The sequence below is a fragment of the Antechinus flavipes genome, chromosome 2 (genome assembly GCF_016432865.1).
Source record: "Antechinus flavipes isolate AdamAnt ecotype Samford, QLD, Australia chromosome 2, AdamAnt_v2, whole genome shotgun sequence".
In the NCBI taxonomy this organism is placed as follows: Eukaryota; Metazoa; Chordata; class Mammalia; order Dasyuromorphia; family Dasyuridae; genus Antechinus; species Antechinus flavipes.
The window spans coordinates 36531983-36554981 of NC_067399.1; the positions used below are offsets into that span (position 1 = coordinate 36531983).

The 22999-nt window shown below is 41.0% G+C and overlaps 3 gene segments (V, D, J or C); all 3 read left to right on the forward strand.

Moving 5' to 3' along the window:
* Positions 1–1338: 1338 nt before the first annotated feature.
* Positions 1339–2073, forward strand: LOC127547547 (immunoglobulin kappa variable 1-6-like). The segment is given in 2 exon segments: positions 1339–1419; positions 1596–2073. Coding segments are annotated over 2 exon segments (513 nt in total).
* Positions 2074–6883: 4810 nt separating this feature from the next.
* Positions 6884–7648, forward strand: LOC127546369 (immunoglobulin kappa variable 3-15-like). The segment is given in 2 exon segments: positions 6884–7047; positions 7248–7648. Coding segments are annotated over 2 exon segments (456 nt in total).
* Positions 7649–20568: 12920 nt separating this feature from the next.
* LOC127546370 (immunoglobulin kappa variable 3-11-like) lies at positions 20569–21233 on the forward strand. The segment is given in 2 exon segments: positions 20569–20650; positions 20851–21233. Coding segments are annotated over 2 exon segments (438 nt in total).
* The last annotated feature ends 1766 nt before the right edge of the window (positions 21234–22999 follow it).

Sequence of the window (22999 nt, forward strand, 5' to 3'; positions counted from 1 at the left end):
ATTGAGGTCCACTCTATAATTCTAGATGACAAATACTATTGGTGATTAAAAAAACAAATTTATAATATAGTAATTCCCCAACTGATAATTTATCAAAATATGAATAGGCATTTTTAATGAAGCAATAAAAACATGCATAGTCATATAATGTAAATGCTCTAAATCACTATAAATTAAAGAAGTACAAATTAAAACAACTTTGAGTTATTAACAATTAACTTTTAGATTGACTAACCTGATAGAAAAGGACATGATAAATGCTGGAAGGAATGAGGAAAATTGGAACACTGATTTACTGTTGATGGAACAATAAACTGACCAATCAGTTTTGGACGGCGGTCTGGAAGTGTGCCCAAGAAGTTATAAAATTATGGAGACACTTTGAACCAGCAATTCCTCTCTTTGATATGTTTACCAGGGTAATAAGGGGAAAAGGAAAAGAAAGTTAAAATAAAATATGAAAATATAGCAGCAGCTGTCTTTGTGCTGGCAAAGAACTGGAAGTTGAGGAGATACCCAACAAGTAAATCATAGTTCAGTAAGTTGTGATATATGATTTTGCTGGAATACTACTGGACTATAAGAAATGATTCCAGAAAACTATTGAAAGACTTGTTTGAAATGAAGAAGCGTGAAATGACAAGAATCAAGTGAATATTGTCCATTGTAACAGCAATAGTATTATAGGGGAAACTTTGAACAAACAATCTGAGTATTATGAATATTCATATCAACTGCAAAGTCCATGAAGGAAGATGTTATCCATATGTAGACAAAGAAATGATAAACATAGTGTGGTTTAACATGTATAAATGTAAACTTACATACACATAATTTTATTTAATGGTAGTTTTCTGTACAACAAGTTAGAGAGGGAAGAAGAAAAAAATTGCTAAATGCAAAGAACAAAAAAGTTTCCAAAAAAAAAAGAAAGAAACAGTATGAAAGGAAAATTTGTGTTATTATATTGAATCTTGTTTTCATGATGTGTATCATACAGAGTAATGTTTCTTTTTTGTTTCTTTTTGGATTAAAATTAATATGAATAAAATTTTAAAAAAGAAAAACATAATTAACAAAAATTACAATAGAACATTGATAACAAAACTAAGTGAACACACAGTTCGTGGGGGACTTTGATCTGAGTCCCCAGTGTTTTGGGAAGTGGACAGGATTATACTGTCTTTTATGAGTTAAAATGATTATAATACAGATACTAGAAAGCAAAGCTCTTAAAATCAATGTGCCTTTCCACTTCCCCCTGTTGATTTGCCTGTTTCCTCAGGGTCAGCCCCAGTTGCTAGGACCCAGATAAATGCCAGCTCACGGGTGAGGTCTCTGTTCAGCAGCATCCACGGTCAGGGGAGGAGATGGGGTTCCAGGCTCAGCTCCTCTGTTCTCTGTTGCTCTGGATCTCAGGTGAGGGATTCCTCCTGCATGCATTACATTATTTGGCCATCCCTGGAATATGTCTGGGGGAGATTGGGAGAGAGAAGGAAATTTGGGCTATTCAGTTTCCCTTATTCATTCTTAATTGAAAATCCAGGACAGTGAAGTCATTGGGATCATGTTGTGTCTTTTCTTTTTGATTCCAGGTGCGAGAGGGGCCATTGTGGTGACTCAGTCTCCAGAATTTTTGTCAGTGTCTCCAGGAGAGAGGGTCACCATTAACTGTAAGACCAGCTCGGGTGTTAGTAATGAATTAAATTGGTACCAGCAGAAGAAGCCAGGGGAGGCTCCCAAGCTCCTAATTTATTATACAAACAACCTGCAAACTGGGGTCCCTGCGCGGTTCAGCGGCAGTGGCTCTGGGACAGATTTCTCCCTCACAATCAGCAGAGTGGAGGAAGAGGATGCTGCAGTCTATTACTGTCTGCAGCACTATGGCTCTCCCACAGTGATACAGCCCAGAACAAAAACCTGCCCAGCAGCTGCTGAGGGAGGTGTCAATGCCCCAGGGGCTTCTCCTTTCCCTCAGCTGGGATGGGGACAGTGTGTCTGGGCTGCCTTGGGGGGTGGAGGTTTCCAGGTCTCAGAGGAAGGTGCTGAGGCTATGTAAGTGCCAACCTTGATTTCTTTCCCACAGTACACAATTAAATAATCAGTTCACACCCCAAACGTGGATACCCATGTCCCATACCTGACTAAGAGCTCCCTTTCCAAATCCTTAGAAATGCTCTTTGCTAGGAGACCTCCGGTACAGGGGGAATAGCTACCACAGGAGCAGTGGATGGAGCCAGACATGTGGCCAGGAAGGCCTGAGTTCAAATCAGCCACTTCTTAGCTGTATGATATGGGACGAGTCACTTAACCTTTGTTTTCTTTTTCTTGTCTGTAAAATGGGGATCACTATAACAGCTGCCTTCTGGGGTGTTAGTGAGGATCAAGTAAGAAAATAATTGTGAATTGTTTAGCACTGTAGCTGTCACTCAGGAAGCACTGTAGGAATGTTAGCTATTATTATTATTATTATTATTATTATTATTATTATTATTATCATTAAGGCCTCTAGTCCTGGATCATTATCTTTGCCAAGGAGGCTGTTCTGAGATTAATTAAAAACTCGTCCTCTCTGTTCCTTCCCCACTTTGCTCACATTTCTGGGCTTTGGTGCTGGGCTGAACAAGTCACACTCTCATCCTTGTCTCAGCCCCTCGAATGCTTGCAGGCAGGTACTACATGCCCCATGTTGGGCCTCCCCCAAGCTCAGCCTCCCTAGTCCCTCAGACAACCTTCCTGTCTCTGTGTCTCTGGCCCTTTTCCCATCCTGGCTATGTCCCTCTTCCTGGACTCCAACCTGCCTCAGGCCATTCTCTCATGGGGTACCCAGGAGGGAAAGCCTGATTCCAGGGGAGCTCTGAACAGGCTAGAATAAGGCAAGGCTAGAACAGCTTGGGACCAAGGAGGGAGTTCCCGACCTCCTGACAGAGAAGGGATGGAGACAAAGGACAAAGACACACTTCAGGCAAGGCTACTCTGCAGATTCAGTTTGTTGGACTCTGTTTATTTGTGGTTTCACTGAGGCAGAACATCAGGAGAGTGTCACAGTCTTAGATACTCACTGGAGTCTGAGCCTTCCAGTTGCAGATGCCAACTCAGCCATAGATGCCCATGCTGAGACCCCCTTTGGTCACATCCTTCCTAAATTCACTGGTTCACCCAAACCAGTGGGGCCCTTCTCCATTTTTCTGACCATCATCAGAAAAATGATTAACATAGGATCATCCAACAGTTGTCCAATACTTCTGAGCTTAGTTTTAGAGGATGTACTTTATTCTACTCCTTCCTAAGAATTTTGTTTCCATTTATTCTTCTCTTCCATATGTCTTTTTTTTTTTTTACTTCTCTAAGCACCCTTAGGAAAACAAGAAATATAAGGATTGTACTGATGTAAATGGAAAGAGAAGCATCAGAACAAAATGAAATGCTTCATCCCTGCAATGACCAAGCTTGATCTGGGAGAGGAGTTGAGAAATTGGACGTTCCCTACTTTGTGTTATGTTGCATTTATTTACCACTTGGTTTCATTGAACTGTTCCCCCCCCCACTTTTTATTTTATAGTATTTGTTAAATTCCTTTAACTATAAGTGCATGCAGAGGTATATTTATGAATTAAAGTTTAAAAAAATAAATAAATTTAAGTCAAAATAAAGTAGTATAATATAGAAGTTATGGATGGATGTACTTCTTTTTGAGAAAAAAAATCTCCATACATTTCCTCCTCTTCCTTTCCTTTGGTTTTGTTTTAAGAGTGGTGTTACTGTGTATAAGAATGGGATGAAATTTGTTTGTGAATAAATATGACATTTAATAAAAAAATCAACCTAAAATAATTTTCAATCAAAAGAAGGAAAGAAATCATATTATAGAATTTATAAATACCTGTATACATTTTTGGGAAACAAATAACTTCCCCCAGGCAAAACAGTTCTTAGGGGAAATTTTATATCTCTGGATGGTTATATGACTTAAATAGAGAAAGAGGAGAGCATACAACTAAAAAGATAGAAATAGAACAAATTTAGAACCTCAATTAAATGCCAAATAAGATATTCTGAAAATAAAAAGAGAGATTAAGAAAATGAAGGTAAGAAAACCATTGAACTACTAAATAAAATTGAATTGGTTAAACCTTTTGTAAATATGGCTAGAAAAAGGAAAGAAAAAACCAAATTACCAGTCTCAAAAATGAAAAGGGTGAACTCACTACCAATGAAGAGAAATTGAAGCAATACTTAGGAGCTATTTTGCTTAAATGAATGCCAATTAATCTGATAACCTAAATGAAATTGATGAATTTCACAAAAATATACATTACCCAGCTTAAGGAAGAGCAAATCAAATACTCAGATGATCTCATTTTCGTGGGGAAATTTTGAATAAGCCATCAATGAACTACCTGAGAAAAAATCTAGTTGCTGAGAAAATTGAAAAATGTATGGTAGAAACCAGGTATCGACCAACATGTAACACCCAATACTAAGAGAAGGTCAGAATGGGTTCATGATTTAGATACAAAAAGTGATACTATCAGCAAATTAGTAGAGGATGACCATGAATTGGTTGTCAAATTTTCCTTGTGAACATTTCCAGCTCAAATATCAGCAAATACTCAAAATCAGTGCTTAATTTAATGTTTTCTTGGTAGTCTAGATGTGAGAAAGTGACGAACAAACTGCTAATAATGACAATTGCACATGAAAGTGGCTACATTTCTTAAGGCTACTTAATAGACATTTTTCAGCATAACACTATTATATTTATCATCAACCCTCCAGTTTCTCTAGTGTTGGGAAACAATGTTTCTTTAGTATCTTATTATATATTACATATGATGTGAGAACTGTGCCCTGTTCAGTTTTTTTGCATTGTTTTTTCTCCTTTTAAAAAAAAATCTTTGCGACAATGGAGATCTTGGTGACCTGAAGAGGCAATAAGGATGTAGTTGCATGTAAATATAATTTTAAAGCAAAAGAAAACAATCAAATTATCTGAAGTCAAAATAAATAAAATATTTGTGACCTAGAGTTTGTTTTACATGCACTTTTTTGAAAATAACAACGAGGGGGACATTTATAAAGTGCTTTAAAATGTAGAAAGTGTTTTCTAAAATATCTTTTTTCAGGCACACAACTACACTAGGATGTGAGGGACATTTTAATGCCAAATTTAGAGGTGAAGAAGCTGGAATAAATGGAAATGGATAAATGACCTGGTCAGGCTTTCACAGCTATTAAGCGTTGGGAGCTGGATTTGAATTCAGAGTCTCTCCATTCCAAGTCCAATTCCCTATCCACTGAACAACCCGGGCATCTCTAGTCAGGCTTGGTTGAGACAACCCTCTATGGTGACTGTTATCCCAGTTTTGCAATAGATCTGATGCCGAAGCAGGAGAGAAAATACAATCTGGAGGCTGCAGAGGGCAGGAGGGCTGAAGCCAGGGGCCAGGGTCCTTCTTTGGGACGGCGATGCTCATTGCCTGGGAGCTGAGGACAGGGACTGCCCGGGGGGAACAGGGAGAGGACACAGTGATGGGGAGGAGCAATGTGGGACAGCTGCTAAGCACAGCCAAGACCCTAACCCAGTGAACCCCTGAGGGGCCAGCACAGGAACAAGGGTGGAGAGAAGTTGGGCTAGCATGGGAGGGAGGGGGGGATATCGGGAAAGGCAGAGCTTGCAGGTGTCTCTGAGGAGGGGGCTGTGGATTGATGGGAAATGTCCTAGTCTAGGGCTGAGAAGTTTCTTTTCACTTCTGTAACAAATTCTAGATTGGGAATCATGTTGGGATGTTGTGTGTTTTTTGTTTGTTGTTTGTTTGCTTTGTTTTGTTTTGAAGTCAGTCAGGGTTATTATTATTATTATTATTTTGCCCAGGGATTTGCCCAGGGACACACAGCTAATAAATGACAGAGATCACATTTTAACTCAGGTCCTCCTGACTCCAGGGCTGGTACTTTATCCATAATGTGACGTTTGGACCCTCCATCCCCCACTAGTTGCTTTTTAAAGAATGCTGGGGCTATCCGTTTGCATGGGAGTTCATGTCTCTAAATTCCCAGATCATCCCTGTGAAGTAAATGAAGAGGAGAGGGGTTTCCCTTACTTTCCAAGAAAGTATGATTTCTTATGCTGACATTTTCATGAATGAGGAAATTAATGAATAAAACAATGCTGATTGGGCACTTATCATGGACCAAACTCTGTGCTAAGAGCTGGAGACACGAGGGGAACAGTAGGATGGTTCCTGTTCCCTCAGAGCTGACAGAGGAATAGGGGGAGATTTCCACTGGAGGTTGGACTTTAAACCACCATATATTCCTCCTGGTACAACAATAAAATGAGGGTAATTCCTCTTCATTAATGTAATTTCTTCTAATCAAACCAGGTGGATTTCTGACATGAGCTATTTGCATTTTCCAGGGATTTCAGTAGCAGGAACTTTCTTCAATAGCTGCGGGATGCTGCAAAAACAAATAAATCACTACAGCAGTATTTATAGTAACATTAAGAAATGACTCCCCCTATTGTACCAATTCCAAGGATTACAAAGTCTTTCTTTATGAACAGACAGTCACAGTAATCACTGAAAACTCCAGGAAAATATGATAAAAATCTGGAGTGATGGGCAGGTGCTTTAGGTTAGAATGGAGGGTGACCCCCTTGAGTCACTGACCATATATGCGAATCTCTTCCAGGCTGGTCCCATGCAGCTCCTGAGCTTTCTTGGCAGCTCTGAGGCTAATGGAGGCAAGGTAGGGTCTACCCCACTGGGATATCCCCATCCCAGAGTACCAGAAGGGGACTGCTGCAGTGCTACAGCTCGGGGTTCTGGGCTAGCCAGGAGGGGAGATCACTGGACCTGCCTCTGAGCAGAAGCCTCCCTCCCTGGGCTGTTTTGCATGGCTCACTCCCAGCCCAGGAAGCTCCTGCTGAGAGCAGCTATAAAAAGGCAGCTGGGGAGGCAGGGGCTGGGCAGCTCAGACTCAGGCACATGGAGATGGGGTCCCAGGCTCAGATGCTCTTTCTCCTGTTGTTCTGGATCCCAGGTGAGTGAGGAAGAGCAGAGACAAGCCTGTCTTTTGTCCCTTTGACAGTACAGGGAGGGTCAGAGAGCAAATGTGTCTCTGCACTGGGGATCATGGGACAGGACTGAAGGTTTAATTCACCACAGTGTCAGAGACATGTCTCTTTTTGTGAATACCCCCCGGCGCTGTTCTCACTGTTTCTCTTGTGTTTGTGATTCCAGATGCCCGAGGGGTCATTGTGATGACCCAGACTCCAGCCTCCCTGGCTGCGTCTCCAGGAGAGAGAGTCACCATGTCCTGCAGGGCCAGTCAGGGTATTAGCAACGACCTACACTGGTACCAACAGAAACCAGGCCAGGCCCCCAGGCTCCTCATCTACTATGCTAAAAGCCTGGCATCCGGGGTTCCCGCCCGGTTCAGCGGCAGTGGGTATGGGACAGATTTCTCCCTCACAATCAGCAACGTGGAGGCTGAGGACGCTGCAGTCTATTACTGTCAGCAGAGTAATAACTGGCCTCCCACAGTGATACAGCCCCAAACAAAAACCTGCCCAGCAGCTGCTGAGGGAGCATCAGGGCCCCAGGGGCCTCTCCTTCCCCTCGGCTGGGACTGGGGGCAGTGAGTCTGGGCTGCCTCGGGGGAGGTTTCTGGGTCTCAGAGGAAGATGCTGGGGCTGTGAGAATTCTCCCTGATTTATTTTCTAGCCAAGAATCCACCAAAATGAATCCACAGAGTAGCTGACCCTGAAATTAAGTCTCATCCCCCGTGTCCATCACTTCTCTGCCAGGAGGGGGCAGCACATTTACTTCAACATTGGTCCCCTGGAGCGAAATGATTGGTCATTTTAGGGTCAGGATTTCTCCCCCATCTCTGCTGGATCCTTCCCCAGATCCTGCCCTCTAACTGTAGGTGCCCCTCGGGGCTCTATCTCGGCCCCCATTCTCTTCTCCTCTATATCACTTCCCTTGGTGACATCATCAGCTCCCATGGATTGAATTTCCTTTGCTTTGCTGAGAAGTCACAGATCTCCCTCTCCTGCCCCCTTCTCTCTCCCACCCTCCAAGCTGGCATTTTAGACAACACAGATTGGAAACCCAGTAGACATTTTAACCTCGCTGGGTCCAAAACAGCACTTGCTCTCTTTCTGACTTAAGCTTCCCCTTCTGCAACTTTTCCCTGTCAATGGGCAAATAATAGTCTTTGAAATAATTTCAGACTCCTACTGATCTCCCCACTGTCTCCCACTGCCTCTGCCTCTGAGTTCTGTGCTGTAGCTTCTAGGGATGATATAGCAATAACCCCTAAGCACCGCCCATCTTGGGAGTGATTTAGTTAAAAATGACACACTAGAATGTGACTGGGATGCGGAGCCCACAAACACTGCTGACTCTCAGATCTGTGATCAACTAAGAAGCAATAATAACGAGGTGCTTAAAGTTGTCCCAGGTTCAGAACAAAATTCGATGCCCACCACTTGACCTATTGATGTTCCAGGCCTAAAAACACATCTCTAGCAGATTCCCCATGAGCTCTGCCCAAAGAATTATGGGTATTACCCCTGTGCACAAAGTCAGAAGCAGAGCACTCCTCAACTCCACCTTTGAGCCATAAAATTATAGGATATCAGTCACATGAAGCAGCTGGTCCTTCTCACTTTCCCCTAAACATTTACTTTCTAGCTCCGTTTTTTTTTTTTCCAAAATCTTTTGGAAACTAGCCTCCTTTATTTGGCAATGCAGTTATAATAAACTTTCTTCCTTGGGTCCCCTTTAACCCCCAAGGTGAGCTGTCACCAAAACCTATTAATTTCCCCTTTGCAATCTCTCTCGGATATTCCTTCTCCTCTCCTCTGACATGGCCAGTGTCTGGTGGCCAGAGCTGCTGAGGAAGCTGCCTGCTCATCCTTTCCCCATCCTAATCCATCCTCCATTCAGCTAACACTGGGAGTTTTTTCAGAAGCTCCGGTCTGACTGTGTCATCCTTCCTACCCAATGAATTCCAGGGGCTCCCTGTGGCCTCCAGAATGAAGCACCAGTGTTTATGTTTGATATTCAAGGACTTTGATGACCTTTCATATAACTTTCCAGGCTTCTTTCACCCTGATGTTCCAGCACTTAATCTTCATGGTCAATGATATCAGCCTCCTAGATGAGCCACAAGCAAGACCCTCCATCTGTTGGCTCTGACCATTTGCTTTGGGTGTCCTTTATGTCTAGAAAACCCTCCCTCCTTTTTTTTTCCATTTATTGATTTCTTTTGTGTTAATTAAGATCTCATTTTTACAGAAAGCCTTTCCCAACACCTCTTCATTATGGTGCTTTCCCTCTGTTGATTATTTCTATTGATCCTATACATAACTTGTTTGCATGTATCACTTGCCTATTGTCTCCCCATTAGATTGTAAGCTCCTTGAAGGCCGGCACTATTTTTTGACTCTTCGACGCCTCCTATCCATGGAACAAAGGCAATCTCTTCTAATATCATTCTATTCCATATCAATTCCGAGCCTTCCTTCCTCTAAAAGATCTACTGTGAACATTTAAAATTGTCTTTTGTTGAACCCAAAGATCCTAACTTTTGGGATAAGAATTCATTATTTGACAAAAACTGCTGGGATAACTGGAAATTAGTATGGCAGAAATTAGGCATAGACCCATACTTAACACCGTATACCAAGATAAGATCAAAATGGGTCCATGATTTAGGCATAAAGAACAAGATTATAAATAAATTAGAGGAACATAGGATAGTTTATCTGTCAGACTTGTGGAGGAGGAAGGAATTTGTGACCAAAGAAGAACTAGAGACCATTACTGATCACAAAATAGGAAATTTTGATTACATCGAATTAAAAATCCTTTGTACAAACCAAACTAATGCAAACAAGATTAGAAGGGAAGCAACAAACTGGGAAAACATCTTCACAGTTAAAGGTTCTGATAAAGGTCTTATTTCCAAAATATATAGAGAATTTACTCTAATTTATGAGAAATCAAGCCATTCTCCAGTTGATAAATGGTCAAAGGATATGAATAGACAATTTTCAGAGGATGAAATTGAAACTATTTGCACTCATATGAAAGAGTGTTCCAAATCACTATTGATCAGAGAAATGCAAATTAAGACAACTCTGAGATACCACTACACACCTGTCAGATTGGCTAAGATGATAGGGAAAAATAATGATGAATGTTGGAGGGGATGCGGGAAAACTGGGACACTGATGCATTGTTGGTGGAGTTGTGAACGAATCCAACCCTTCTGGAGAGCAGTCTGGAATTATGCTCAAAAAGTTATCAAACTGTGCACACCCTTAAACTTATCTGGCTTGCTTCTTGGGAGAGGTTTCCATGTGTCAGAGGAAGATGCTGTGATTTTGACAATTTCCTGATTTTCTTTCCAGTTACTTACAAAAGAGTGAAACAATCTAAGTAATTAGTTCACAACCCAAAAGTAATTTTCTCTCTTCCATACCTGACCAAACACGCCCTCTCCAAATCCTTAGAAAAACTCTTATAGTCTTTGATAGGAGACCTCTGGTGCATGGGAAGAGACTCCCATAGGAGCAGTGGACAGAGCCAGGCATGTGGTCAGGAAGGCCCAAGTTCAAATAAGCTACTTCCTAGTAGTATGATTCTGGGCAAATTAGTTAACATTTGTTTCAATTTTTTATTTGTAAAATGGCACTTATAGTAGCATCTGCCTCCTAGGGTGGTTGTGAAAATCAAGTGAGAAAGTGATTGTGAAATGTTTAGTAGTGTTCTTGGCACTTAGTAGGAGTCATAGGAATGGTAGGTGTTATTATTGTCACTATTTACAGTAATGGATTATTACCTTTCTACATAGTTCTCACTCCCAGGGAGTCTGTTCTTAGGATAAATCTAAAATCAGCTTCTCTGCACTTTTCCCACTCTGCTCAACTTTCTGTGATTTGGTACAAGACAAGTCAAACCTTCATCCTTGTCACATCCCTTTTGATAGTTGAAGGCAGTTTCTACATGTCCCATGTTGATCCTGCCCCAAGCTCAGCCTCCCTGATCCTTCAGATGACTTTCCCTTCTCTTGGCCTCTGGCCCTTTTCCCATCCTGGCTGCCTCCCTCTCTCTGGACACCAGCCAGCTTCAGGCCATTTTCCAACCCAGGAGGGAAAGCAGGATTCTAGGGGAGCTCTGACCAGGGCAAACCAAGAACAGCTTGGGACCTAGGAGGGAGTTACTGGCCTCCTGACAGAGAAGGGATGGACACAAAGGACAGAGCCCTATATTTCAAGCATGGCTCCTGTGCGAATTTATTTTGTTGGACTTTTATTTGTGGTTTCACTAAGGCTGAACATCAGGAAAGCATAACAGTCTGTCACACACTGACTGGAGTCTGGGTCTTTCAGCTCTGCAGATGTCAATTCAGCCATGCATGGTGATGATGTGAGAAAAAGGTGAACTAATATGCTTCAATCTGGATTCAGGCTCTAGAGTTCTTTCTCTCTATATGGATAGCATTTTCCAGCATGATTCTTTTGGAATTTCCTTGGATCAATTTTTTGCTGAGAAGATTTATATCTATGAAATTTGATCATTGCCAAATGTTGTTGTTTTTGTGAACAATGTTCTCCTGGTTCTGTTTGCTTCACCTAGCATCAGTTCATATATGTCCTTCCAGGTTTTCTATCATCTGTCAGCACAACAGTGCTCTTATAGCACAACAGTATTTCATTCCACTCATCTACCAAAATTTGTTCAGTCATTCTCTGATTAATGAAAATCTCAACTTCTAATCCTGGCTATCACAAAAAGAGCTGCTTTAAATATTTTTGTACAAGTGGGACCAGTTCCATTATTTATGATCTATTTGGGAGATAGATTTAGTAGTGGTGTTTTAGGGTATGTGTAGATTTATGCTCCTTTAGTCATAGTTCCAAACTGATCCCCAGAATGATTGGATCTGGGTAAAGAATCAAGATGGCAAAGTGAAGGCAGGGTTTCCCTCAGTCCTCCTCTAGACCTCTTCAAATATCTTTAAATAATAATATTATACACACACACACACACACACATACATACATATATGTATACACACACTATCTATCTATCTATCTATCTATCTATCTCTCTCTCTATATATATATATATCTTTATCTTTTAATAACAAATTTGGTCAAATTGGAAAGTAGTTACAAAAACCCATTGAGGAATATAATTCCTTAAAAATTAGAATTGAATAAATGGAAGCTAATGATTTTAGGAGAAATCAAGATACAAGAAAACAAGTCCAAAAAGAATAAAAATATGAAAAATAATATAAAATATCTCACTGGAAAAACAACTGACCTGGAAAATAGATCCAAGAGAGATAATCTAAGAATTTTTGTTCTACCTGAAAGCCAGGATCCAAAAACAAAAAGTCTAGACATCATCTTTCATGAAATAGTCAAGGAAAACCCTTTTGATTCTAGAACCAAAGGGCAAGTTAGAAATTAAAAGAATTCACTGATGAAAAATATCCCAGAATAAAAACTCCCAAGAATATCATAGACAAATTCATATTGTAAGCTTCTGGAAAGAAACAATTCAAATATAGAGGTGCCACAGTCAGAATAAGATAAAATTTAGCAACATCTACATTAAGAATCAAAGGACTTGGAATATGATATTCTGGAAAGAAATGGAGCTAGAATTGCAACCAAGAATCACCAACTTTGTAAAATGCAGTGTGATATGTCAGGGGAAAAGATAAACATTCAAGGAAATAGAAGATTTTCAAGCATTTGTGATGAAATGACTGTAAATGAAGAGAATGGTTACATCAGTTCAAAACTGCACCAACAATATTTTATTTAAAATGTTTGCGTCAATATTGATTAGGGACATTGGTCTATAGTTTTCTTTCTCTGTTTATATTCTATCTGGTTTAGGTATCAGTACCATGTTTGTGCCATAAAAGGAATTTGTTAGGAGTCCTTCATTCCTTAATTTGTCAAATAATTTATACAGTATTGAGTTAATTGTTCTTTAAATATTTGGTAGAATTCACATGTAAATCTATCTGATCCTGGGGATGTTTTCTTAGGGAATTGATTAATAGCTTGTTGTATTGCTTTTTTCTAAAATGGGACTATTTAAGTAATTTATTTCCTCTTCTGTTAATCTGGGCAACCTATATTTTTGTAGGTATTCTTCCCACTTGAGTTACCAAATGTATTGGCATAAAGTTGGGCAAAGTATCTCCTAATTGCTGCTCTGATTTCCTCTTCATTGGTGAAAAGTTCTAGGAGAACAATTTTTGAGTCCCTGAGACAAAGAGAATTTTTCCTTGGCTGAGGTCATTGGGGTTAAGTGATTTGCCCAGGATCACACAGTTAGGAAGTATTAAGTGTATGAGATCAGATTTGAACTGAGGTCCTCCTGAATTCAGGGCTGATGCTCTATCCACTGTGCCACCTAGCTATCCCAAGAGAACATTTTGAGGCAAAATATGGATGATCTACATAACATTAAATTAGCAAGATTTTGTACAAGTAAAATCAATGTAGCCAAGATTGGAAGGAAAACAGAAAATCGGGAGAAAAATTCTATAAACTATTTCTCAAATAAAGGTCTCATATGTCAAGTATATAAAGAACTTTGTCAGAGTTAGAAGAATGTGGAGGGTTCTGGGAAGATGTCAGAGTAGGTCAGAAAACCTTTTTGACTTTCTATATTTCCAAACTCAAAAGAATTTTTAAAAAGAGAAAAAAAAAGGAAACTTCTCCTCTGAAAAACAACTGGATCTGGAGAACAGATTGAGGAGAAATTATTCAAAAAATTGCTAAACGCAAAGAAAAAAAAGTTTCCAAAAAAAAAAAAAAGGAAACAGTATGAAAGGAAAATTTGTGTTGTTATATTGAATCTTGTTTTCATGATGTGTACCATACAGAGAAATGTTTCTTTTTGGATTAAAATCAATATGAATAAAATTTTAAAAAAGAAAAACATAATTAACAAAAATTACAATAGAACATTGATAACAAAACTAAATGAAGATACAGTTCATGGGGGACTTTGATCCGACTCCCCAGGGTTTGGGTGAGTAGACAGGATTATACTCTCTTTTATGAGTTAAAATGATTGATAATACTCTTAAATTGATTGATAAAAGCTCTTAAAATCAATGTGCCTTTCCACTTCCCCCTGTTGATTTGCCTGTTTCCTCAGGGACAGCCCCAATTGCTAGGACCCAGATAAATGCCAGCTCATGGGTGAGGTCTCTGTTCAGTAGCATCCAAGGCCAGGGGAGGAGATGGGGTCCCAGGCTCACCTCCTCTGCTCTCTGTTGCTCTGGATCTCAGGTGAGGGATTCCTCCTGCATGCATTACATTGTTATTTGGCCATCCCTGGGATATGTCTGAGGGAGATTGGGAGAGAGAAGGAAATTTGGGCTATTCAGTTTCCCTTATTCATTCTTAATTGAAAATCCAGGACAGTGAAGTCATTGGGATCATGTTGTGTCTTTCTTTTTGATTCCAGGTGCGAGAGGGGCCATTGTGGTGACTCAGTCTCCAGAATTTTTGTCAGTGTCTCCAGGAGAGAGGGTCACTATTAACTGTAAGACCAGCTCGGGTGTTAGTAATGAATTAAATTGGTACCAACAGAAGCCAGGGGAGGCTCCCAAGCTCCTAATTTATTATACAAACAACCTGCAAACTGGGGTCCCTGCCCGGTTCAGCGGCAGTGGCTCTGGGACAGATTTCTCCCTCACAATCAGCAGAGTGGAGGCAGAGGATGCTGCAGTCTATTACTGTCAGCATGACTATGGCTATCCCCTCACAGTGATACAACCCAGAACAAAATCCTGCCCAGCAGCTGCTGAGGGAGGTGTCAGTGCCCCAGGGGCTTCTCCTTTCCCTCAGCTGGGATGGAGACAGTGTGTCTGGGCTGCCTTGGGGGGTGGAGGTTTCCAGGTCTCAGAGGAAGATGCTGAGGCTATGTAAGTGCCAACCTTGATTTCTTTCCCACAATACACAATCTAAATAGTCAGTTCACACCCCAAACGTGGATACCCATGTCCCATACCTGACTAAGAGCTCCCTTTCCAAATCCTTAGAAATGCTCTTTGCTAGGAGACCTCCGGTACAGGGGGAATAGCTACCACAGGAGCAGTGGATGGAGCCAGACATGTGGCCAAGAAGGCCTGAGTTCAAATCAGCCACTTCTTAGCTGTATGATGCAGGATGAGTCACTTAACCTTTGTTTTCTTTTTCTTGTCTGTAAAATGGGGATCACTATAGCAGCTGCCTTCTGGGGTGTTAGTGAGGATCAAGTAAGAAAATAATTGTGAATTGTTTAGCACTGTAGCTGTCACTCAGGAAGCACTGTAGGAATGTTAGCTATTATTATTATTATTATTTAGGCCTCCAGTCCTGGATCATTATCTTTGCCAAGGAGGCTGTTCTGAGATTAATTAAAAACTCGTCCTCTCTGTTCCTTCCCCGCTTTGCTCACATTTCTGGGCTTTGGTGCTGGGCTGAACAAGTCACACTCTCATCCTTGTCTCAGCCCCTCGAATGCTTGCAGGCAGGTACTACAAGCCCCATGTTGGTCCTCCCCCAAGTTCAGCCTCCCTAGTCCCTCAGACAACCTTCCTGTCACTGGGTCTCTGACCCTTTTCCCATCCTGGCTGTGTCCCTCTTCCTGGACGCCAACCTGCCTCAGGCCATTCTCTAATGGGGCACCCAGGAGGGAAAGCCTGATTCCAGGGGAGCTCTGAACAGGCTAGAATAAGGCAAGGCTAGAACAGCTTGGGACCAAGGAGGGAGTTCCTGACCTCCTGATAGAGAAGGGATGGAGACAAAGGACAAAGACACACTTCAGGCAAGACTACTCTGCAGATTCAGTTTGTTGGACCCTGTTTATTTGTGGTTTCACTGAGGCAGAACATCAGGAGAGTGTCACAGTCTGTCAGACACTCACTGGAGTCTGGGCCTTCCAGCTGTGCAGATGCCAACTCAGCCATGGATGCCCATGCTGAGACCCCTTTGGTCACATCCTTCCTAAATTCACTGGTTCACCCAAACCAGTGGGGCCCTTCTCCATTTCTCTGACCATCATCAGAAAAATGATTAACATAGGATCATCCAACAGTTGTCCAATACTTCTGAGCTTAGTTTTAGAGGATGTACTTTATTCTACTCCTTCCTAAGAATTTTGTTTCCATTTATTCTTCCCTTACATATGTCTTTTTTTTTTTTTTTTACTTCTCTAAGCACCCTTAGGAAAACAAGAAATATAAGGATTGTACTGATGTAAATGGAAATAGAAGCATCAGAACAAAATGAAATGCTTCATCCCTGCAATGACCAAGCTTGATCTGGGAGAGGAGTTGAGAAATTGGACATTTCATACTTTGTGTTATGTTGCATTTATTTACCAATTGGTTTCATTGAACTGTTCCCCCCCACACTTTTTATTTTGTAGAATTTGTTAAATTCCTTTAACTATAAGTGCATGCAGAGGTATATTTATGAATTAAAGTTTAAAAAAATAAATAAATTTAAGTCAAAATAAAGTAGTATAATATAAGAATAGTATAATATGGATGGATGTACTTCTTTTTGAGAAAAAAAATCTCCAAACATTTCCTCCTCTTCCTTTCCTTTGGTTTTGTTTTAAGAGTGGTGTTACTGTGTATAAGAATGGGTTGAAATTTGTTTGTGAATAAATATGACATTTAATAAAAAATCAACCTAAAATAATTTTTAATCAAAAGATGGAAAGCAATCCTATTATAGAATTTATAAATACCTGTATACATTTTTGGGAAACAAATAACTTCTCCCAGGCAAAACAGTTCTTAGGGGAAATTTTATATCTTTGGATGGTTATATGACTTAAATAGAGAAAGAGGAGAGCATACAACTAAAAAGATAGAAATAAAACAAATTTAGAACCTCAATTAAATGCCAAAAAGATATTCTGAAAATAAAAGGAGAGATCAAGAAAATGAAGGTAAGGAAACTATTGAACTACTAACTAAAACTGAATTGGTTAAACCTTTAGTAAATATGGCTAGAAAAAGAAAAGAAAAAACCAAATTACCAGTCTCAAAAATGAAAAGGGTGAACTTACCACAAATCAAGAGAAATTAAAGCAATACCACTATTTTGCTTAAATGAATGCCAATTAATCTGATAACCTAAATGAAATTGATGAATTTCACAAAAATATACATTACCCAGCTTAAGGAAGAGCAAATCAAATACTCAAATGATCTCATTTTAGTGGGGAAATTTTGAATAAGCCATCAATGAACTACCTGAGAAAAAAAATCTCCAAACATTTCCTCCTCTTCCTTTCCTTTGGTTTTGTTTTAAGAGTGGTGTTACTGTGTATAAGAATGGGTTGAAATTTGTTTGTGAATAAATATGACATTTAATAAAAAATCAACCTAAAATAATTTTTAATCAAAAGATGGAAAGCAATCCTATTATAGAATTTATAAATACCTGTATACATTTTTGGGAAACAAATAACTTCTCCCAGGCAAAACAGTTCTTAGGGGAAATTTTATATCTTTGGATGGTTATATGACTTAAATAGAGAAAGAGGAGAGCATACAACTAAAAAGATAGAAATAAAACAAATTTAGAACCTCAATTAAATGCCAAAAAGATATTCTGAAAATAAAAGCAGAGATCAAGAAAATGAAGGTAAGGAAACTATTGAACTACTAACTAAAACTGAATTGGTTAAACCTTTAGTAAATATGGCTAGAAAAAGAAAAGAAAAAACCAAATTACCAGTCTCAAAAATGAAAAGGGTGAACTTACCACAAATCAAGAGAAATTAAAGCAATACCACTATTTTGCTTAAATGAATGCCAATTAATCTGATAACCTAAATGAAATTGATGAATTTCACAAAAATATACATTACCCAGCTTAAGGAAGAGCAAATCAAATACTCAAATGATCTCATTTTAGTGGGGAAATTTTGAATAAGCCATCAATGAACTACCTGAGAAAAAAATCTAGTTGCTGAGAAAATTGAAAAATGAATGGTAGAAACTAGGTATAGAAGAACATGTAACACCCAATACTAAGAGAAGGTCAGAATGGGTTCATGATTTAGACATAAAGGATGATACTATGAGCAAATAAGTAGAGGATGACAATGAATTGGTTGTCAAATTTTCCTTGTGAACATTTCCAGCTCAAATATCAGCAAATACTCAAAATCAGTGCTTAATTTAATGTTTTCTTGGTAGTCTAGATGTGAGAAAGTGACGAACAAACTACTAATAGTGACAATTGCACATGAAAGTGGCTACATTTCTTAAGGCTACTTAATAGACATTTTTCAGCATAACACTATTATATTTATCATCAACCCTCCAGTTTCTCTAGTGTTGGGAAACAATGTTTCTTTAGTATCTTATTATATATTACATATGATGTGAGAACTGTGCCCTGTTCAGTTTTTTTTTGCATTGTTTTTTCTCCTTTTTTTAAAAAAATCTTTGCGACAAGGGAGATCTTGGTGACCTGAAGAGGCAATAAGGATGTAGTTGCATGTAAATATAATTTTAAAGCAAAAGAAAACAATCAAATTATCTGAAGTCAAAATAAATAAAATATTTGTGCCCTGGAGTTTGTTCTACATGCACTTTTTTGAAAATAACAACGAGGAGAACATTTATAAAGTGCTTTAAAATTTAGAAAGTGTTTTCTAAAATATCTTTTTTCAGGCACACAACTACACTAGGATGTGAGGGACATTTTAATGCCAAATTTAGAGGTGAAGAAGCTGGAATAAATGGAAATGGATAAATGACCTGGTCAGGCTTTCACAGCTAGTAAGTGTTGGGAGCTGTATTTGAATTCAGAGTCTCCCCATTCCAAGTCCAATTCCCTATCCACTGAACAACCCGGTCATCTCTAGTCAGGTTTGGTTGAGACAACTCTCTATGGTGACTATTATCCCAGTTTTGCAACAGATCTGATGCCGAAGCAGGAGAGAAAATACAATCTGGAGGCTGCGGAGGGCAGGAGGGCTGAAGCCAGGGACCAGGGTCCTTTTTTGGTACAGCGATGCTCCATTGCCTGGGAGCTGAGGACAGGGACTGCCCGGGGGGAACAGGGAGAGGACACAGTGATGGGGACAGCTGCTGAGCACAGCCAAGACTCTAACCCAGTGAACCCCTGAGGGGCCGGCACAGGAGCAAGGATGGAGAAAAGTTGGGCTAGCATGGGAGGGAGTGGGGGATATCGGGCAAAGGCAGAGCTTGCAGGTGTCTCTGAGGAGGGGGCTGTGGATTGATGGGAAATGTCCTAGTCTAGGGCTGAGAAGTTTCTTTTCATTTCTGTAACAAATTCTAGATTGGGAATCATGTTGGGATGTTGTGTGTTTTTTGGTTGTTGTTTGTTTGTTTTGTTTTGTTTTGAAGTCAGTCAGGGTTATTATTATTATTATTATTTTGCTCAGGGATTTGCCCAGGGACACACAGCTAAGAAATCGCAGAGATCACATTTCAGCTCAGGTCCTCCTGACTCCAGGGCCGGTACTTTATCCACAATGTGACATTTGGACACTCCATCCCCCCACTAGGTGCTTTCTAAAGAATGCTGGGGCTATCCCGTTTGCCTGGGAGTTCATGTCTCCAAATTCCCAGATCATCCCTGTGAAGTAAATGAAGAGGAGAGGGGTTTCCCCTACTTTCCAAGAAAGCTTGGTTTCTCATGCTGACATTTTAATGAATGAGTACATTAATGAATAAAACAATGCTGATTAGGCACTTATCATGGACCAAACCCTGGGCTAAGAGCTGCAGACACTAAGGGAACAGTAAGATGGTCCCTGTTCCCTCAGAGCTGACAGAGGAATAGGGGGAGATTTCCACTGGAGGTTGGACTTTAAACCACCATATATTCCTCTGGGTACAACAATAAAATGAGGGTAATTGCTCTTCATTAATGTAATTTCTTCTAATCAAACCAAGTGGATTTCTGACATGAGCTATTTGCATTGTCCAGGGATTTTAATAGCAGGAACTTTCTTCAATAGCTGCGGGATGCTGCAAAAACAAATAACTACAGCAGTATTTATAGTAACATTAAGAAATGTCTCCCCTCTATTGTACCAATTCCAAAGATTATAAAGTCTTTCTTTATGAATATACAGTCACAGTAATCACTGAAAACTCTGGGAAAATGTGAGAAAAATCTGGAGTGATGGGTAGGTGCTTTAGGTTAGAATGGAGGGTGACCCCCTTGAGTCACTGACCATATATGTGAATCTCTTCCAGGCTGATCCCATCCAGCTCCTGAGCTTTCTTGGCAGCTTTGAGGCTAATGGATGCAAGGTAGGGTTTACCCCACTGGGATATCCCCATCCCAGAGTACCAGAAGGGGACTGCTGCAGTGCTACAGCTCGGGGTTCTGGGCTAGCCAGGAGGGGAGATCACTGGGCCTGCCTCTGAGTAGAAGCCTCTCTCCCTGGGCTGTTTTGCATGGCTCACTCCCAGCCCAGGAAGCTCCCTACTGAGAACAGCTATAAAAAGGGATCTGGGGAGGAAGGTGCTGGGCAGCTCAGACTCAGGCACATGGAGATGGGGTCCCAGGCTCAGATGCTCTTTCTCCTGTTCTTCTGGATCCCAGGTGAGTGAGGAAGAGCTGAGACAGGCCTGTCTTTTGTCCCTTTGACAGTACAGGGAGGGTCAGAGAGCAAATGTGTCTCTGCACTAGGGATCATGGGACAGGACTGAAGGTTTAATTCACCACAGTGTCAGAGACATGTCTCTTTTTGTGAATACGACCCGGCGCTGTTCTCACTATTTCTCTTGTGTTTGTGATTCCAGATGCCCGAGGGGCCATTGTGCTGACCCAGTCTCCAGCCTCCCTGGCTGCATCTCCAGGAGAGAGAGTCACCATGTCCTGCAGGGCCAGTCAGGGTATTAGCACCAGCCTACACTGGTACCAACAGAAACCAGGCCAGGCCCCCAGGCTCCTCATCTATGGTGCTTCTAACCTGGCATCCGGGGTCCCTCCCCGATTCAGTGGCAGTGGCTCTGGGACAGATTTCTCCCTCACAATCAGCAACGTGGAGGCTGAGGACGCTGCAGTCTATTACTGTCAGAGTAGTTACCTTCCTCCCACAGTGATACAGCCCCGAACAAAAACCTGCCCAGCAGCTGCTGAGGGAGCATCAGGGCCCCGGGGGCTTCTCCTTCCCCTTGGCTAGGACTAGGCAGTGAGTCTGGGCTGCCTCGGGGGAGGTATTTAAGTCCCAGAGGAAGATGCTGGGACTGCAAGGAGTTCAGCCAAGAATCATGGAGTGACACGATCTAAATGATTGGATGACACCCAAGGATGGGGTCCTCTGACCCAGACCTGAGCAATAGTCCACTTTCCCAATCCTCAGTTGTTTCAGTCTTTGTTTGAAGACATCCCGTGCAGCAGGACTGGCTATTGAGGGAATGACGTGGTGCAGAGAATAGAACCATGGGGGAAGGAGGAAGTGAGTTCAAATCCCCCTCAAGTAATTCCTAGTTGTGTGATGCTGGGCAAGCCGTTTAACCTTTGTCTCTGTTTCCAGGGTTGTTGAGAAGATCAAGTGAGCTAAAGATTATAAAGTGCTTAGCAGTGTGTAGGGCCCGAAGTAAGCGTTCTGGGAATGTTGGCTGTTATTATTATTCCTGCCTCCAGTAAAACGTCCTACATAGTTCTCACTGCCAGGGAGTCTGGTCTTAGTTTAAGTCTAAACTTACCCTCTGGGCACCTTTCCCCTTTGCTCACATTTCTACCAGACAAGTCCCATCCCCATCCTTGTCACATCCCCTTGAATGCTTGCAGGCAGGTACTACAAGCCCCATGTTGCTCCTTCCTCAAGCTCAGCCTCCCTGACTCCTTCAGACAACCTTCCTGCCTCTGGGCCTCTGGCCCTTTCCCCATCCTGGCTGCCTCCCTCTGCCTGGGCACAGCCTCTCTCAGGCCATTCTCCCACGGGGCAGACAGGAGGGAAAGCAGGATTCCAGGGAAGCTCTGACCCGGGCAAGCCTAGAACAGCCTGGGACCCCCTGACAGAGAAGGGATGGGCACAAGGAACAGAGACCTATATGTCAGACACGGCTCCTCTGTGGATTCAGTTTCATAGACTCTACTTATTTGTGGTTTCACTGAGATCGAGCATCAGGAGAACATCACAGTCTGTCAGACACTCACCAGAGTCTGGGCCTTCCAGCTCAGCCATGCCCGCCCATGCTGTGAGACCCCTTTTGTCACGTGCTTCCTAAGTGTACTGGGAGGGCTCCACCCAAAACAAAGGTGCCCTTCTCCATTTTTCTGTGACATCATCACAAGAGTAAGGAGCACGGGATGATCCAATAATTGCTCTGTTCCCTTGCCACCTGCCGTATTTGTGAGCTCACATTTTGGGTAACACACTTTGTTCTCCCCCTTTTTAAGAATTCTTTTGTTTCCATTTGTTTTTCTCTGCCATGTGCCTCTTCTTTGACTTCTCTGCTCATCTCTCAGGGTTGATAGCCTTGCTGAAGATTAAGAAAACTGCCAAGGCTACAAATTACAGGGAGTTGACAATAGCTCCAGGAAAAGAGGGGAGCTGTTTGTTGCCCAACCCCTGACATTCTTATTGTTTTTATGGGCTGTGCTGTATACAGTAATTATCAGATTTAATTTTAACATGATAATAATAGCTCCAATTAACTTACTTAACAATTTTAGATTTTTCCTAAGTAATAACCAAATAGTTTTAGTTGTCATTTCTACTTAATTTTCTAGTGTCAGTGAAAATACCCTAAATTACATTTACAAAATAATGTAAAACAGTATTAGCAAAGCTTAATAAACTTTCCATCTTCTTTTATTTGACAAATCTATTCTGCTCCAAACTGTTGAGCTGGGAAGTTCTCAGGGAGGATTTCCATTCCCTTAAACAATTTCCCTTTTTGTTTTAGGGAGAAAACAAGACAATTATTTTTTTTAAAAATT